Raw genomic sequence first — 17,919 nt, forward strand, 5'->3', positions numbered from 1 at the left:
TTAAATATTACATTTCAAGACATTAGACTGGAGAGGCAGAAGACAAATTTAAGTTATTCATTAACATGACTGTGAAGTGCAATGATTATGTTGTATTTTATTTCATTGTATTATATTGTATTGTTTTAATGATTACTTCATTGGCAAAGTGGGTAAACTTAGACAGGAAATGCCAACAACGAACAGTGAGCCATTGTATTCATGCATAAAAAAACTAATAATGAAAGAAAAGCATTTCAAGTTTTAATTTTGTAAAGTTAGTGTCGGAACGATTATATAAAATTATTGTTATCGATCAATAATGACAAATCTCCTGGCATTGACAACTTAGATGGAAAGCTACTGAAGATGGTAGCTGACTCTATAGCCACTCCTATCTGACATATCAATCATCTTAGCCTAGAGGAAAGTCTTTGTCCTCAGGCCTGGAGGGAAGCCAAAGTAATTCCGCTACCCAAGAGTAGCAAAGCGGCCTTTACTGGTTCTAACATCAGATCTATACGCTTGCTGCCAGCTCTTAGCAAATAGTTGGAAAAAATTGTATTTAACCAAATATAATGCTGAATATAATTCAGAGCTATCTATCTAATATAACTCAAAGGGTTCTTTAATGGAAGCTTCTCTAATGTCAAACATGTCAACCGTGGTGTACCACAGGGCAGCTCTCTAGGCCCTCTACTCATTTATCTACCATTGACCTGCCACTGGGATTAAACAAAGCATGTGCAGACTCTAGTTTTGTCTAATCTTGATTATTGTCCAGTCGTGTGGTCCAGTGCTGTAAGGAAATACCTAGTTAAGCTGCAGCTGGCCCAGAACAGAGAGGCACGCCTTGCTCTTCATTGTAATCAGAGGGCTGATATAAATACTATGCATGCCAGTCTCTCTTGGCTAAGAGTTGATGAGAGACTGACTGCATCACTTCTTCTTTTTATAAGAAACATGTGTTGAAAATCCCAAATTGTTTGCATAGTATACTTACACACAGCTCTAACACATACACACTTACCACAGCAGACATGCCAACAGGAGTCTTTACACAGTCCCCAAATCCAGAACAAATTCAATAAGGAGTACAATGTTATTTGGGCCATTATTGCATGGAACTCCGTTTCATCTCATATTGCTCAAATAAACAGCAACGCTGGTTTTAAAAAACATATAAAGCAACACCTCACGACACAACACCTCTCCCCTATTTGACTTAGATAGTTTGTGTTTATGCATTGATATGTAGGCTATGTGTGCCTTTATTTTTTTTTTATATAGTTCTGTCCTTGAGCTGTTCTTGTCTATTAATGTTCTGTATTATGTCATGTTTAATGTTTTGTGTGGACCCCAGGAAGAGTAACTGCTGCTTTTGCAACAGCTAATGGGGATCCTAATAAAATACCAAATACCCCAAAATGGTATTGTATTATATTTTATTGTATTATATTTTATTGTATTCAATTATATTGTATTTTCTTGTATTATACTGTATTGTGTTATATTTTATTATATTGTAGTGTATTATATTGTATTCTTTTTTATTGTATTTTATTTTTTTGTATTCCATTGTATTGCATTTTATTGTATTGTATTTGATTATATTGTATTGTATTCACTTAGGATTGAGAAGCAGTAGAAGTCGGATAGAGGTCTATTTTTATCTTGTCATTCATTGGTCAGGGTGAGTAGGCAGGCTTCTACCAAAGTTCACAGTGGCGTATTCAGTGGAAGAAGTGCCCACTTTAGCGATGGCAGCGGTGGCTTCGTTGGGCCTCCTGGGGATCTTGTGGAAGTTGACACTGGCGTAGTGGAGTGAGTCAGATGGGTTTGTGGGTAAATTGGTTGTGGTCACCGGACCTGAGTCTAGCTGTAGGGGGTGCAGTTTTATTGCACCATGGCCACCCTGAAGAGAAGGAAGAAGAGGAGGAAGAGGGAAAGGAGGAAGAGGATGAGCAGAGAAAGAAAGAAGATGATGAGGAGTACATGCTGAAGGAGAGAACATAGTTTGACACACTTACATAACCTCTCTCTCTCACACACACACACACACACACACACACACACACACACACACACACACACACACACACACACACACACACACATTTATATTATTCCCCTTCTGCTCTTACCCTGTGTGTTGAGGAGGCAGCTCCTGTGGACATTTTCTTAGTCCCCACGAGGTCAAATGCTAATTATAGGTGGTTTAAGGTTAGAATTAGTGACAGGGTTAGAATTATGTTAAGAGTTAGGGTTAGGAGCTAGGGTTAGTTTTAGGGTTAGTAGCTTGGGTTAGGTTTAGGGTTAAGGTTAGGTTTTTGAGTTGAGGTTAGGGTTAGGGTTAGTCATTTGGCACGCTCTAATCCAGAGCAATTTACAGGAGCAATTAGGGTTAAGTGCCATGCTCAAGGGCACATCAGCAGATTTGTCATGTGGTCGGCTTGGGGATTTGAACCAGCAACCGAAACAATGCTCTTAACTGCTAAGCTACCTGCCCTAGAACCAAATTTACTTATCAAAGGTACATTGTCTTAGTGTTGATGGTGACATGGATGAAGATGCAGGAGACATGGTGTTCAGTGTGGTGGTCACTGCGGTGGTGGTCACTTCAATGAGATTGGAGAAGGAGGCAAAGAAAGAGGATACAAGGAAAGACAATTTGATAAGGAAAGTAAGCAACAAAACAGGAAGTGCTAACTGTATTTGTACTATGGAAGGCTATTCTATAGAATTGTGTTTTATACTCTGCATATTCAAAGAAACACACAAATACACGGTCCATCTAACCCAAAGCAAAAATAGCAGCTTTGTGACCAATTTACTAGTAGGCCATATTTCTCTGTTGTCTAAAATCTAAATAAATTGAAGGAAAAAAAACTGTGCTGAATAGATGATATGAATGGCAAACCTTACACTTACCATTAATACCATTAAGTTGTACTTCAGTGATCAGGTCAATGTAGGCAGTAGTTTTCCCACCACAACAGAATATCCCTGTATTCTCCCCAGTCAGATTGGTGATGGTCATAGTGAAGACTCTCTCTCTTCCCTTGTCTTGTCAGACACAAAAAAATGGACCTTGTTCATTCGATTCTTTTCAAGATTGTAAATCTATATTGCATTTACAGATGAAGAGACCATATTTTTTGCAGAAATACTTGATTCTGTCCTTATGGTCATTTGGATACTTGCAGCTGATGGTAGCGGTTCCTCCCAGATAAGCAGTCTCTGTGAATGATCTCCTACAGCAGTTATCTGTCAATGGAAAAAAACTCTGCCTTTATTAATAAACTCAGTCTTTCCGTTCACCCTTAGTTGACTGACCGCCGTGACTCATTATTCTCATCACACAGGGAATTAATAATTGAGTTAAATTAAAGTGAAAGTCTCTCACCTTCCTTTACTTCCAGCTCCACCTTAGTCCTACAGCAAGTTGACGACGTGTCTGGTGTGTCCGCAACATAGTAGTAGCATCCTTCATCTCTATAATCCCGTTTTTCGATGACCACCGTGAAGAGTTTACTGTCAGTGTCTTTCAGAGAGAATATGTCCTTGTTCTCCCAGGGGCTCTTTGTCTCACTGCTAATTTTCTCTTCACAACTCTGGCTGGACTTCTAACAGAAACATTTCTGGTTGCTTTTATATGCGTCTGGGTATTTACAGTTGAAGATGGCAGTTCCTCCTGAGTATCCTTCCACTTCAAGGCAGCTCTCAACCTGAGATTGACATTTACATCTATGTCATTTAGCAAGCAGTCTTATACAGTCACTGCATTCAACTAAGGTAGATAAAACTACCCCATATCACAGTCTTAGGAAGTAAACACTTTCCTCAATAATGCAGCTATCAATATTGAGATGAGACATTTTAAAACAGAGGTGGCATCATATTATCCAAAACAAATTGGTAGTCCAAACTCTAGAGTAAAAGTTTTTATATGAAGACTAACTAGGTGTTATTACATTGTTATAGAGTGGTATAACATGCTTATTACCTGTCATGAAGGAGAGGATGGTGATTATCAGTAAGTTCCTCATCTTGTAGATTCTGAGGCTCAGCTTCTCTCGGACACAGTGAGAGTGAGAGACTCAGTAATGTCTGGTTGGTCCAACTGTCTCGAGATGTAGTTCCTGATATACTGTAATGCTATGTATTCAACTCTTGATTTCTACTCTCTTTCTCTCTTTGCACTGGTACATTCGAACAAACTATGTACCTTCCTCCTTCTGCATCTCTCTCTCTCTCTCTCCATTTCTATACTTGTGTCAACACTCCTACCACATCTTCTTTTTGACAATCCTTCCTGCTTCCTCCTTATGGAGCATAAAATAAAGGCCATGAAGCAGCTTGGCTGTTGAACTTCAATATTGGATATGGTGAATTCATCCTCTCTCAAGTTTTCCCCTTTTCAGCATGGTATCCTTTAAAAACTTACTTGGTTAACCATCTGTGGTTTGAAGAGCATTTTCATTAATCTTTTTTATGTCTATCTGAAATATATTTTACTCAACCTCATGAACTGGATCCAGTTGACTGTATAAAGAGCCATTAGCTTGTTTACAGTGGAGCTACGTTTTAAGTAGTTTAGGCTTACTCCAATTCACTCTGAAGCCTATCCATTGTGCCTTCTGTTTTGATGGGATGAATCTTACTTGTTTAGCATGATTTATTTTGTGTCTTCCTATATTACTAAGATATTAATAGTCCCACTACTGAGAGCCCTTTGAAGCTGTAAAATAGAGGAAACAGTATTGTCATCTTTTCCATCTCTCCTTATGTAATGTAATTTGAATTTGCCTACATGAGAGCTCTCCTCTTTCTGTCTCTCTCCCTCTCTCTTTCTCTGAAAATTCAGCCAATGGCTGGGTTTATTGCGAACAAGCTTTACATGGAAATGAGAATTATGGGTACATTTATTTATTTTATTTTACCTTTATTTAACTAGGAAAGGTCAGTTAAGAACAAATTCTTATTTACAATGATAGCCTACCCAGGCCAAACCCTCCCCTAACACGGACGATGCTGGGCCAGTTGTGCGCTGCTCTATGGGACTCCCGATCACGGCCAGTTGTGATACAGCCAGGATCGGACCAGGGTCTGTAGTGATGCCTCCAGCACTGAGATGCAGAGCCTTAGACCGCGGTGCCAGTCATGGGTCATACAGGGGGATAGGACAAGGGAAGGAGAGTAATGGTGTATTGCATCAGATGACCTGGCCTCCACAATCTCCCGACCTCAACCTAATTGTGATGGTTTGGGATGAGTTGGATCTCAGCCAACGGAAAAGCAGGAAAAGGAAAAGCAGCCAACAAGTGCTCAGCATATGTGGGAACTCCTTCAAGACTGTTGGAAAATCATTCCATACCTCATGAAGCTGGTTGCGAGAATTCCAAGAGTGTGCAAAGCTGTCATCAAGGCAATGGGTACCTACATTGAAGAATCTCAAATATATGTTGATTTGTTTAACACTTTTTGGGGGTTACTACATGATTCCATGTGTTATTTCATAGTTTTGATGTCTTCACTATATTCTACAATGTAGAAAATAGTAAAAATAAAGACCTTGGAAAATAAAAACCTTGGAATAAGTAGGTGTGTCTGAACTTTTGACTGGTACTGTATATCTCTCTCACATGGAAATGTCCCACTCCTCAAGGTGGACAATTAAGGTTTCCAAATTCTTTCAAACATCTTTCTTCTGGCCAAAAACACATGTAGGGGTGGGCAATTCCAGTCCTTGAGGGTCTGATTGGTGTCACAGTTGTGTTGCAGCCCCAGCTAACGCACCTGACTCCAATAATCACCTAATCATGATCTTCAGTTTGGAATGCAATTTTGGCATGTAACTACATAGTTACAACTCCAGTTCGTTGCTATAAAAATGCTATAAAAAAGCTATAAAATGTTTTGTAGCAATTATTAGACATAGGTTACAAAACTTCGTTCAAATAAAGTGTTCTACCAAAAAACCTGTAGCATATTAGCCTACCTAACTTCCTCTACAATATGTCGAGCCTCCTTTAATTTGGCAAACCATGTTCCACCTTAAAAAAAACATAATCCACTGCGTCGTCTCGCTCTGCCCCAGTCCTGTCAATGCCGGACTTCCACTGTTTTGAATTTGACTCATGAGAGAAACTTAGCCCATAGGAATGTGGATTTTTAAAGCATAAGACACACAATGCAAATCTTGTAAGGCACAATTTGCAGACCCAATACAGAAGGCATCGACACCTAATTGCAATAGCCGTTTCCTACAGCAGTTGTTAGGACAACACGGGCAAGTTGGTAAAACTGCGTAATGTTATATGCTACGTTTTTGTAGAAGCTGGCGACATTAACGTTATTAATTAAGACTTCCAGAATATGGTATATTAGGCAACACTTTCTTTTGTGCGGGCGATAATAACTGTTGTGTGATGCTACATTGTTTATTGTTGTCTGAATTGGTTGTTACACAGTAGCCTACTTACTGTAAGAGGTAAACACTTCCAATGCATGCTGCTCTGAGTCTTTCAAGCTCTAGCCAATGACGCTCAGTCTGTCAACATGAACTTTGATCCTCCTTAACTTTGGTGTCCCATTTCACAATTTAAGCTACTTACTAACGTTATATGTCGGTGTCTCTTTGTTGAGAGGAAATTTCTATGCAATTTTGACAGGATGACTGAAAAAGCAGCGTCGCCCATGCTTTTGCTTCACCCATCCAGGGGACTAATCGATGAAAAGTTCAGTTTAATCGTCCAAAATTTGTCACAAATTCAAGATATCACCTTGCACGCGCTGATCCACTCAGATGATGGCGACTACTGGGAGGCCTTTGGCCACTATGTTAGTGATGCTACAGGATTTGTAAATGGTAGGCTACTTGTATTTAATGTCACACATCAGTTATCAATAATCTGAAGAGTTCAATTCATATTTAAAACCTCTCACATAAACTACCCAAATATCTTTACAGTTGCCAATGATTCTAGTTTAGGAGGGACATATGATGGCGTGGAACCCATGGGACTGTTGTGGAGCATGAGACCAGTACCTGGCAGTAGAATTGGACTCAGGTAAACTGAAACGCCACCCTAAAAATAATACATTGATAAAGTTGTAATTTTGTCATTAAAGGACACCAGTTGAATTATAAACAATGTCTTGTAATTTTAGGTTGAGGAAGAAGGAGGTCCACACTCCCATGGTGGTGCACATCTCTGTGTACAGGGGACACATGAGTCAGGGTTTCAGAGAGCAGGTGGCCCTGGCGAGTGTCGTCACAGAGCGCTGGTACATGGCCCCAGGAGTCCGCAGGGTCGACATCACAGAGGGAGGGATCACAGGGACCCTATTCCTGCCACCAGGTATGTCATAGTTTTTAGCTACATACACCCCACTTTCAATAATTACAATTAAAATCATCCAAAGATATGATTTAGATATGATTATCATAAGTGGAGTGCATATAGCCCAGGTCTGAACAGACCATGTTGTGTTGGAAGGACCCGGGCCCTTCCCTGCCCTGTTGGACCTGTGGGGTGGAGGTGGCGGTCTGGTGGAGTATCGCTCTGCCCTCCTGTCGTCGCATGGCTTTGTCTCTCTGGCCCTGGAGTACATGACACCCCGGACCTCTGGGGGCTCAACCTCTCATGTGGGGAACGAATACTTTGAGGTACCAGTATATGTTACTAGACCACTGCATTTTGGCTGATCTGCACTGTCATATTTAGTGTCATAGGTGCCTCAAATGACAGTGATCAACTGATATATAGCATATATTTTACTTTCACAAGGTGATATGCTCTGTATATGGTGTATTCTTATTCAGGAAGGAAGCTATAAGCTGTAGGTAATTAAACCCACAAAGCTCATCCAAAGGTTCATTCACCTTGTCTGTGCAACCAATCCCTTGCGCAACATACACATTCAACTGTTATTTGTAGGAACTGACATTGGATTTTGTTCTTATCTTAATAGTGTGTTGTAAAATGTGTCATTGGGTTACGTATGTTGAAGTATGAACCTTAAAGAGAACATGACTAGACAACTAGACCTATTTCCTACAATACAAAAAGTATGAGAAATGTATGCACTCACTACTGTAAGTCGCTCTGGATAAGAGCATCTGCTAAATTACTAAAATGTAACCTTCTCCCACTTTTGTGGTACTTACATTAATATTTAATAAAGTTATTACTACAGTAATAAAGAAACCAAATATCCTGTGTCACAATATGACTGCTATGGTAACAATTTAAAATCAAGTTTTGTACGACAGTCTTAGTAAGTAGCCTTTCACGAGCCTTGGTTTGTGCGAGCCGGAACGACTCATAGGGCAGGAGCCTACTATATCTCCTGTTTCTGTAGCGTGATACATCCCCTTGACGGGACGCTAGTCTATCGCAGGGCCTTAACCCCAATCTATCTCCTTATCTCCTTAATGCTGAGGGCCAAGCAGGGATGCATCGGGTCCCATTTTTACAGTGTTTGGTATGACTTGGCCGGGGATCGAACTCCCAACCTTCCATTCTCAGGGCGGACACACTAACCGCAGTTGTAGTTCATATGAAATGTTCTATTTTTCACTCTAGGCTGCGTTCACTGTTCTAAAACAGCACCCTCAGGTGTGTGGGGACAGTATAGCGATACTGGGCCTGTCCTTTGGGACCTCAGTGGCTTTGGGGATGGCCGTGTACTCCACTGTGATTCAGGTAGGAGAGTGCTCTTACCACACTGGCAGAATAATGTGTAGTTGTGTGTATATATTTGTGTTTTTGTCTGTGTGTGTTTGTATTTCGGTGTCTTAAACTGTTGGTCCTCCCTCAGCCCAGGTGTTTGGTATGTGTGAGTGGCAGTCATGTCCAGCCGGTGAAAGGCTCACTCTCTGATGTCTTCGGCGAGATTAATAAGTATGTGTACTATCACATGTTTAAAGATGTGTATGCATTTGTGCTTCCACTTTGATCCTCTAATAATAATTAAATTGAACTTACTCGTCTGTGTGTTTAATTTCCTAGAAACGTCCGTAACACTCGCTATGATGAGGAGAATCGAGTGATCTGGCGGGATCTGCTCCTACCCATTCCAACTGATCCAACCAAGAAAGTGGATGTGGGTTTAACTCAAACTGGATTTTACCCTGATTTTAACCTATACCCTCATTGTACTCACTTTATAGCTGTTCTCCCTTGTCTGTTTGACTTTATAAGGTATGTAGTATTGTCTATCCCCATGGTTTACTGTTGTGTCCTGGTTAGGTGGGGCAGCTGAAATGTCCTGTTCTAATGATAGTGGGTGAGGATGACCAAAACTGGCCTGCCACTGAGTCAGCAGAGGACGTGAGTACATTTTCTAACAATGCTTGGATTGCTGCAGAAATATGTATTATTAAGTGGTACTACTGTAATTTTTTAAGTGGTTCTACTGTAAAAAAAAATATATATATATATATATACAATATGTTTTTGACGCCCAACACTTTGATGTAGATCTGACAGAGTTCTTGTGCCTCCTCAGATGAAGCAGATGATGGAGAAAGCAGGAAACAGTCACCTGCTGACCACTCTGTCCTACCCTGGAGCTGGTCACCTGATTGAACCTCCGTATAGTCCTCATATCCGTGCCAGCAACTTCATGGTGGCTGAGACAAAACAAAAGTGTAATTTAACGTTGCTTGTGTGTTTGGTGTGTTTGTGTCCTTGTTATTATCAGAGACAGTTTGACAGTATCTTATTTTCTGTTTTGGGGATGTCATTTTCTACTGCTAATCGACAATACAACACACATTATCACAGTAATATGGTTGCAATGACTCATTTGTCTGGTAATATGTGAAGAACTCTCGTCACACATGCTGTTTGTTTTGCCTGGAGATGGACAAATTACTCCCCGTTAATGTTTTACGAGGCAATAAATACAATTTAAATCAAGTACATTACATACTGTCAGTCTGAAGAGCAATTTAAAAGTAATGACTTGTTTCCATGGCTGTTTCTAGCAAACATATAGAAATGGGTTGTGTGAAGCAGTGGAATAATCATACTTGTTCTCTTTATGTTTGATGCTTCCCCTCCTGATTTGATTGCAGTGGTGGTTCTTTGGGGAGGAGAGACAGCACCACACGGTCACGCACAGGAAGACTCCTGGAAGAAGATCCTTTCTTTTCTGGAGGAGCACCTATATCGAAGCACAGATGTGACCTCACAGTCAAATCTGTGACCAGGCCAGAGACACAGACATATTATTACATTTTTTGCAATTATGACTTATCTTAATTCTCATCAGAGATGTGATGAAAAAATAATTATGTTGACACAAGTGTGCATGGGATTAAACCACATAAATCGACGAGCCTATGTCTTAATCCAAATTTCGTGTCATTCCCTTTCTCCTGGTTTTGGTGATCAACACGAGCCATAACGTTCAAAGATTGAGAAGATCTCTCAGAGTTAGTGCATTGTTACAAATGTTTCATACAGTCTTTCATTTCAATTAAATAGACGTTATCACTGCTTTCTTTCCAGTTTTACTGCTGTCACTAGCAATATTGCATCTAAACCTGATAATTTACTAATGTGCATTTCTACTTTTACAAAGGCGCTACTACTAATAGGTTGTACAAAATTGTCTTCCTATTGTCTTCCTTGAATAAAGGAAAGCGTTTGAAAATGTAAGAACTCACCTCATTCCTTTTTTTCATGGTCAGTTTTTATCTGAATATCAAATCATCTCTGGATAACAGTTGTGTACCTTACTGTGATTGTTTCCGTTTGACCATTTTAATATCAAACAAAGTCACTATTCTCATTCACAAAATATCAAGAGGTTCTCGAGAGGTATTGATTCTCAAGTGACACTATTGTAATGTAAATTTACAAAATGATCACATCTCGGGCACTACCTCACGAGGTCATGCACTTGCCCTACAGTTGTTCTCTCCCCCCTCCCCCCTCCTCCAAGCGGATCATTGTAAACAGAATTCTCGTTCAGCCCAACAGTCCTATAGTATAAATGGTAATAGCAGAGCAAAGTTTTTGAAACAACTGAAATGTATAGACATTTTCCTAATATTTGAGACTTTTATTTGAAATTACAGTTACAGCTTTACAGCATGTTCCATTCTGAAATTGGCACAGTAGTCGGCTGTACTGAGCCATGTAAAACTATGGAAGCCCATACTCGCTCGGCCGCTACTTATTTTTTTATGTTGATACTATCATACAAATTAGAGATGTTTTTAATTTGTAATATTGTGTGTTGATTTCAAAGGTGGCACCACAGGTCCTACAGTCAAATCAAAATCCAATTTTATTGGTCACATACACATGGTTAGCAGATGTTAATGTGAGTGTAGCGAAATGCAGTCATGAGGGGCAAATTACTTTCCTGAGGCTCAAAGAGTTTTTCCTGATCTGGTAACCTAACCAACTCTGGACCCACGTTGAACGGTTGAACGGTATGTCATAGTAATAAATCAACGGTAAAAATTATTTTTTTTTAAAATGTTATATGAGCTATGATGGAACCAGATAATTTTTCTAATCAGGTCATATGGTTAAATAAAACACTTTGTCAGTCGCAATTAGCTTTTACCACGTAATGATTTGCATGATATTGATAAAAATGAAGCCTGGTTTGTTGTAAGGTAGGCCTGCTGTTGTTTTATATTGTATGAGAAGAGCAATCGTACATTTTTGATAGGTTAACGTTTCTTGATGAAGACATGCTGTTAGCAAGTCTGTGCTTTTGTCATGTCAGCAAAATTGTAGGCTAATGAGTGTAGCCTACAGACAACAAGAAATAAGCCATTTGTCTGCCCATGCTTGTGAATTGTTGCATTATTCAAAAGTGTAATATGGTTAAGATGAAAAGTCGCTTGCATAGTTGTAACATGCTCACTGGCTAGTGTCTGCTGAGGTATTTATAGTAAATGTCCCTTGCCAAGCCCCCAAACAATCTCTCGGCACATGACATTCCGTTGCTAATGTAAATTGAAATGTTAATGTACATATGATGTAAATTGAAATGTATTCGAGCTGCCTCTTCTGGTCAATGAGATAAGCTCCATAAATAACTTCTTAGTAAAGAGCCATTTCTCAAGCAAGAATTTTGATAGGCCTGGGAGTGGTCTGAGTGGGGAGGAGAATATACTGTTATTGGCAGAGAGGTTCGGGAACTGTCTTTCCTTTTGTTCTGTTAAAGATGCACTATTCAGAAATCACTGCCTTTTCCTGGGTGCTAAAATTCTAATAGTTTGCCTAATTTCAGTTTGTGACAAAACAAGCAAGTATTTAAACCGCGGTGATATATCTTTTTTATAACCAAAAATATTGTATTTTCAGCTGTTTGAAGCTGGTGTACAAAACTGAAAAAAAACGAAGAACACAAAGCATAGAAATTGCGGACATGGTATAGATCTACCGCTTCTTAGACTTGCTTTCGATGAGAATGACAGATTTATAATAAACATTTCTATGTGAATTTGGTCGGGTCTCCCAAAAAGTTCTATTGCAGCTTTAACTAGGCAGGGAGGCCAAAACTCCAACCCACTAAAACAGGCTGAAATTTCAGACAGTCTTTTCATACCGTCCTTACACTAGAAGGACGTTATCATCATGTTTTGAGGTCTGATAAATATTGTTTGTGAAGTTTAGAGAAATGTACTCTCTGACATGTTCATTGTTGAATGTTATTAATTGATTTCAATGTCAAGGAGACCCATGATAAAGGCTGTTTCATGCAGTATTTTGTCTGGAGTTAGATGTTAAACTGGTGATATCCGGTTCTTTGTTGATGACAAAGTGCGTGGGAGATCAAGGACAGTGATCTAATACATGAAGTCATAGTTCATAAATACGCACGGGCAGTCCCTGTAAGGGCAAAGCATCCCAGAACATTTCTGTAATATAGGGTTCAGCCAGTTCAGACAAACAAAGGTGCATCTTCTCTTAGTTTCTATTACGAGAGGGTCAATGCATTTGTTTTAGAGGACATTTCCACTACAACAATCTGTGACATGAATTCTGTTCCTGTGTTGACTGTAAAACCATGGAGAGCCCTCTTTGATGAGAAGTTCCATGTGGTTGTGGGGAACTTACCACCGACACAGGAGGTCACACTACATTCTTTACATCAGTCTGAAGACACAGACTACTGGGAGGCGTTTGGGCACTATGTCAGTGATGCTCAGGGAAGGGTCACAGGTGAGAGATATTATTTCATCATATCTTTAACCAATTTTTAAAGAAACACCTCTAAATACCAATGGGAAACATTCAGCAATAATGCTAAATCATCTTTGTCTGAGACAGTACCTTCATAGAAGTATTATGGAAAGTCACCCAGTAAAATACTACTTGAGTAAAAGTCGAGAAATATTTGCTTTTAAATGTACTTAAGTATCAAGAGTAAATGCAATTGCTAAAATATACTTAAGTATGAAAAGTAAAAGTATAAATCATTTCAAATTCATTGTATTAAGCAAACCAGAAGGCACAATTTTTTTTACATTTATGGATAGCCAGGGGCACGCTCTAACGCTCAGACATAATTTACAAACTAAGCATTTGTGTTTCGTGAGTCCACCAGATCAGAGGCAGTAGGGATGACCAGGGATGTTCTCTTGATTAGTTCGTGAATTGGACGATTTTCCTGTCCTGCTAAGCATTTAACATGTAAGGAGTACATTTGGGTGTCGGAAAATTATTTTAAAAAGTAAAAAATACATCATTTTCTTTTTGAAAAGGTAAAGTAAAGTACAGATTTTTTTACTTAAATGCTTTACACCACTGGTCTGAGATTGATATAGTATGACGAGGTTAATGATCTATTATCATCAAGTACTTGAAAGAGGTAAAAAAAAGTATGTGACTAAGATTTTGACAGACTGCTCAGTGTAAGTGAAAAATGTTTGGCTAAAGTAGACACATTTTAATCGTAAATTAATCTCTGTGCTACTTTATGTGCATGTAGTTTGGACCTTGTTTTTTTGTTTATAGTTGCCAAAGATGAAAGTTTTGGGGGCACATATGAGGGTGTTGATCCAATGGGTTTGTTGGCGAGCATGAGACCAATACCTGGTAGTAGAACTGGACTCAGGTAAGCACTTCAACCCCATCTGATTTTGTTAACGTTTCATTTTTGGAGATTGTGTGCTTTTGAACCTCTCAGTATCCCACTGCTGCCACCATATGTAATGATGCCACCAGCTGTTCTGTTGGTACTTTCTGACCCTTAGATTCAGGATTAAAGAAGTCCACACTCCCATGGTGGTGCACATCTCTGTGTACAGGGGACACGTGAGTCAGGGGTTCAGAGAGCAGGTGGCCCTGGCGAGTTTCGTCACAGAGCGCTGGTACATGGCCCCCGGAGTCCGCAGGGTCGACATCACAGAGGGAGGGGTCACAGGTACCCTGTTCCTGCCACCAGGTAAACTACATGCCTAGTATACTGAGTGATCACATCCGTGCAGGACAATTTGTATCGGTGGTTGTTCACTGTAACTGCATTCACTACAAGGGGAGTGTATGTTTTAGTTGCTTGAACTAGGTTCAAGATACATACAACAATACATCAATGATTTACTTTTGTTAGGTTTAAATTAACCTTGGAAAATGAATAGTAAAGCTAAAACCATGTTTATTCACCCATTGGGTTATACAGCTGCATAAGACAAAGACATGGTTCCACCAGTGGTAGTATATATACCCCAGTTTAGGAGGAGTCTCCTCCTCTCTAAACATAACTTCCTGTCTAGTAATAAAGATGTAGTGATGGTGTCAACAAACTGTTCCTTCTCCCTTAATGTGACCTGACCGCACCTCGGCACCCTTCCTCACTAAACCACATCTCTCCACCCTTATCAGTGCCTGCCAACATGTGATCGTCTTTTCTTCACTCAGTACATTCCAAGCTTAATTGCCTCCACCATATACATTCCTCCTACAGATAACCATTAACTTCTGGTGTATAAACCAGACTATGGCACTCCTCATGTTTCTAGTACAACTGATGATTAACAATATTTAAAGTCCGACCCCATCACTATGGAGGACAGAACTAAAGAACTATACAGTACATGGATGTAAAGATGCATGCTCTGCTCTCAGGTAAACACTAACAATAATGTTTTTTGTCATGTCATCCTGAAGGTCCCGGACCCTTCCCTGGAGTTTTAGACATGTGGGGAGGTGGTGGCGGCCTGGTGGAATATCGAGCTGCTCTCTTAGCATCCCACGGTTTTGCTGCCATGGCGTTAATGTACCTCTTCCCAGATGCACAGAAAGCTGCTACCATTGGCTTCCATTACATTGAGGTGTGTATCTGCCCCATTTTCTTATGGAGATACAAAAGAGGAATTGACTTGGGGACTTTGAAAACCACTGTCTTACATATAATGTTGATTTCTTGTCTCAGAATGCTTTCAGACTGCTGCAGGATCACCCTCTAGTGGCCTCTGACAAAATTGCCCTGCTTGGCACGTCCTTTGGTGCCTCAGTCGCTTTATCACTCGCTGTCTCAGAAACTGTAAAAGTACGTCTCTATGCAAGTCCTTTCATCTCCTGTTCATTTTCTGGATAAACATGCATTTGTACTTGCACCAGACCAATAATGCCCCTGTCTTAATTCATCAGTATGATTTTCCGATTTGTGGTTGCGAAATGTTTACCATGTTGCATGCAGTGATATTGGAAAGTAAATTGCATTTATGTCTATCTATACATTTTATTGATCACTGTATGAGTCTAAATGATGTATGTTTCTCGGGAAAAAAATGTAATTATCCAATATGTTCAGTGTAAATGAACGGTTGTCTACCTTTTTAGCCAATATGTTGTGTGTGCATCAGTGGCAGCCATGTTCTTACACTCAAAGCCAACCAGTCCATTGCGGAATCCTTCAAAGTGATGAAAGAGTGAGTTTGTACATGTGTTTGTGTATATGTGCATATGAATGTGTTTGTATATTGGCATAGCATTGACTTTGGGAGAGGACAACATACTAATTAATTGCACCTGACCATTGACCATGTGTTTGCAGACACGTCCATAAGTCTCGCATGGATGAGAACAATTGCATAATTTGGAGGGACACTCTTCTACCCATTCCAGAGGATTCTGACCTGAAAGTAGATGTAAAAGACTCACCATTTCAGAACCTTGGGTCTCGGCCGGCTTGTTTTAAATTATATTTTCCTCATTCACAAAATGGTGGTCTTGATATAAATCAATATTTTTTGTTATTTTCCCAGGTGGGGAGGATAACATGTCCATTACTACTGGTTGTCGGACAAGATGATACGAATTGGGCCGCTGTTGAATCAGCTGATGATGTGAGCAATGTTCCTGTCAATATTGAGTGTGTCCTTATGTAGCCTACTCTTAAAATGGATTTGTGTGAATGGATGTATTCTCCATGAGCTGAACTCAGGCTTTAGGGTAAATCATGCATTGATGTCAATGGGATAATTGCTTGTGAGAAGTATTGCTTGGATAGGAACCCTGTTAAAGTCCATCAATTGCTCCTTCTCAGATGACGCAGATGATGGAGAGAGCAGGGAACAGTCACCTGCTGACCACTCTGTCCTACCCTGGAGCTGGTCACCTGATTGAACCTCCGTATGGTCCCCACTGCAGGGCGTGCACCTTTGTGTTGGAGCCAGGCCAACAGAGAGGTGCCTTTGCAGAGTCATTCATGCAGACAGACTGTGCTTTTATAGTTCTTGTGCATTACTCTGGGACCACGGGGATTTGCAATGTTTTGCTCTAGCTCAACATTACCACACCAGATGAAACTAGTTCACTAATGATCCTACAGTTCTATATTTTTCTTATGTACTTTAACTTGAATGCATTTTTATGTAGGTCTACATTACACAGTCATAGGAATACCATGTCTCAAATGTCTTATATCTAAAGCAGTCATTCCAACTTGTTGCAGTGGTAGTGCTGTGGGGAGGCCTCACCAAACCTCACGCCGTTGCACAGGAAGACTCATGGAAGAAGATTCTAGATTTTTTGCAAGAGCATCTCTGTCACAGTGTCAAACCCCATGTGCATTCCAGACTGTGAGCATTGTCTTACGTCAGGTTGCGTCACTCCTACGTGTGAGAGAAGATTCTAGGTTTTCACCAAGAGCATCTCTTCCAGAGCATTGATCCACAGTCTGATTTTGAGGTCATCACAATCAAACAAAAATATGCTGAATTGATACTAAGATGACAACAGCCCAGATGCAGTGGGAGTGTACTACAGCATCAACCGTCACATTGGTGCAAGATGAGTTCAAGATTTCGCTGAAAGTCTGAGTTATACCCACACATCTCAACTTAGTTTTCAGTCCTTTGTGCCGAAGCAATGTCACTGAATTCTGAAGAGGACTTTGTGTATTATTTCTGTAGTTTCAAAGAATCAATGATTTTCTTCCTGTTTTCAAAGATGTCTATCCACTCTCTGGTATTTAATAGTAAAACTACGGTACTGTAGAACTTCAAGGCCACCACAGGTGAAACAGCATGGTAGGTATAATCATAATATTGTTGTCATACAATAAATGTAAACTGAGTGTATCTATTTATTGTTGTTGTTTTTTATCTAGAAATATATATTTTTTGCTCATTTTTGCTAAATAAATCAAATAAAATGTTATTTGTCACATGCGCCAAATACAACAGGTGTAGGTAGACCTTAACATGAAATGCTTACTTACAAGCCCTACTTACAATGCAGTTTTAAGAAAAATAAGAGTTAAGAAGAATATTTACTAAATAAACTAATTACCTAATTATCAGGGGTACAGATTACTCGAGGTAATTCTACATGTAAGTAGGTGTAAAGTGACTATGCATAGATAATAAGCAGCGAGTAGCAGCAGCTACATTTTTTTGTGTGTGTGTGGGGGGGGGGGGGGGGGGGGTGTCAATGCAAATAGTCCGGGTAGCAA

At 39.8% G+C, this 17,919-nt stretch overlaps 2 protein-coding genes and 1 long non-coding RNA gene across 10 annotated transcripts; 2 read left to right on the forward strand and 1 right to left on the reverse strand.

The window, feature by feature from the left end:
* Positions 1-2,123: 2,123 nt before the first annotated feature.
* On the reverse strand, positions 2,124-5,122 carry LOC149983918 (uncharacterized). The gene is made up of 4 exons (XR_016495581.1): positions 3,986-5,122; positions 3,386-3,707; positions 2,911-3,246; positions 2,124-2,597 (listed from the first exon to the last, which is right to left on the reverse strand). It is a non-coding gene; the product is annotated as an uncharacterized LOC149983918 (long non-coding RNA).
* Positions 5,123-6,049: 927 nt separating this feature from the next.
* Positions 6,050-10,652, forward strand: LOC110521328 (bile acid-CoA:amino acid N-acyltransferase). 8 transcript variants are annotated; one of them, XM_021598814.3, is made up of 11 exons: positions 6,050-6,275; positions 6,654-6,850; positions 6,953-7,052; positions 7,153-7,343; positions 7,482-7,651; positions 8,571-8,690; positions 8,806-8,888; positions 8,997-9,090; positions 9,237-9,317; positions 9,496-9,637; positions 10,067-10,652. In XM_021598814.3, exons 2-11 carry the CDS (start codon positions 6,655-6,657, stop codon positions 10,195-10,197), a joined length of 1,308 nt encoding a protein of 435 aa, XP_021454489.2. In that variant the 5' UTR covers positions 6,050-6,275; position 6,654; the 3' UTR covers positions 10,198-10,652. The 8 variants fall into 8 exon arrangements, with proteins under 8 accessions (XP_021454489.2, XP_090089552.1, XP_021454488.2 ...); XM_090233426.1 differs by having other exon boundaries at positions 6,055-6,289; XM_021598813.3 differs by having other exon boundaries at positions 6,055-6,279.
* A 2,232-nt stretch (positions 10,653-12,884) lies between these two features.
* LOC110522739 (acyl-coenzyme A thioesterase 1) lies at positions 12,885-17,543 on the forward strand. Its single transcript, XM_021601215.3, has 10 exons — positions 12,885-13,181; positions 13,977-14,076; positions 14,216-14,406; positions 15,129-15,292; positions 15,394-15,510; positions 15,804-15,892; positions 16,018-16,111; positions 16,229-16,309; positions 16,510-16,651; positions 16,918-17,543. Exons 1-10 carry the CDS (start codon positions 12,995-12,997, stop codon positions 17,046-17,048), a joined length of 1,296 nt encoding a protein of 431 aa, XP_021456890.2. The 5' UTR covers positions 12,885-12,994; the 3' UTR covers positions 17,049-17,543.
* Positions 17,544-17,919: the final 376 nt, after the last annotated feature.

Source organism: Oncorhynchus mykiss, chromosome 4, assembly GCF_057628025.1.
Source record: "Oncorhynchus mykiss isolate SJ-2025 chromosome 4, ASM5762802v1, whole genome shotgun sequence".
Lineage (NCBI taxonomy): Eukaryota > Metazoa > Chordata > Actinopteri > Salmoniformes > Salmonidae > Oncorhynchus > Oncorhynchus mykiss.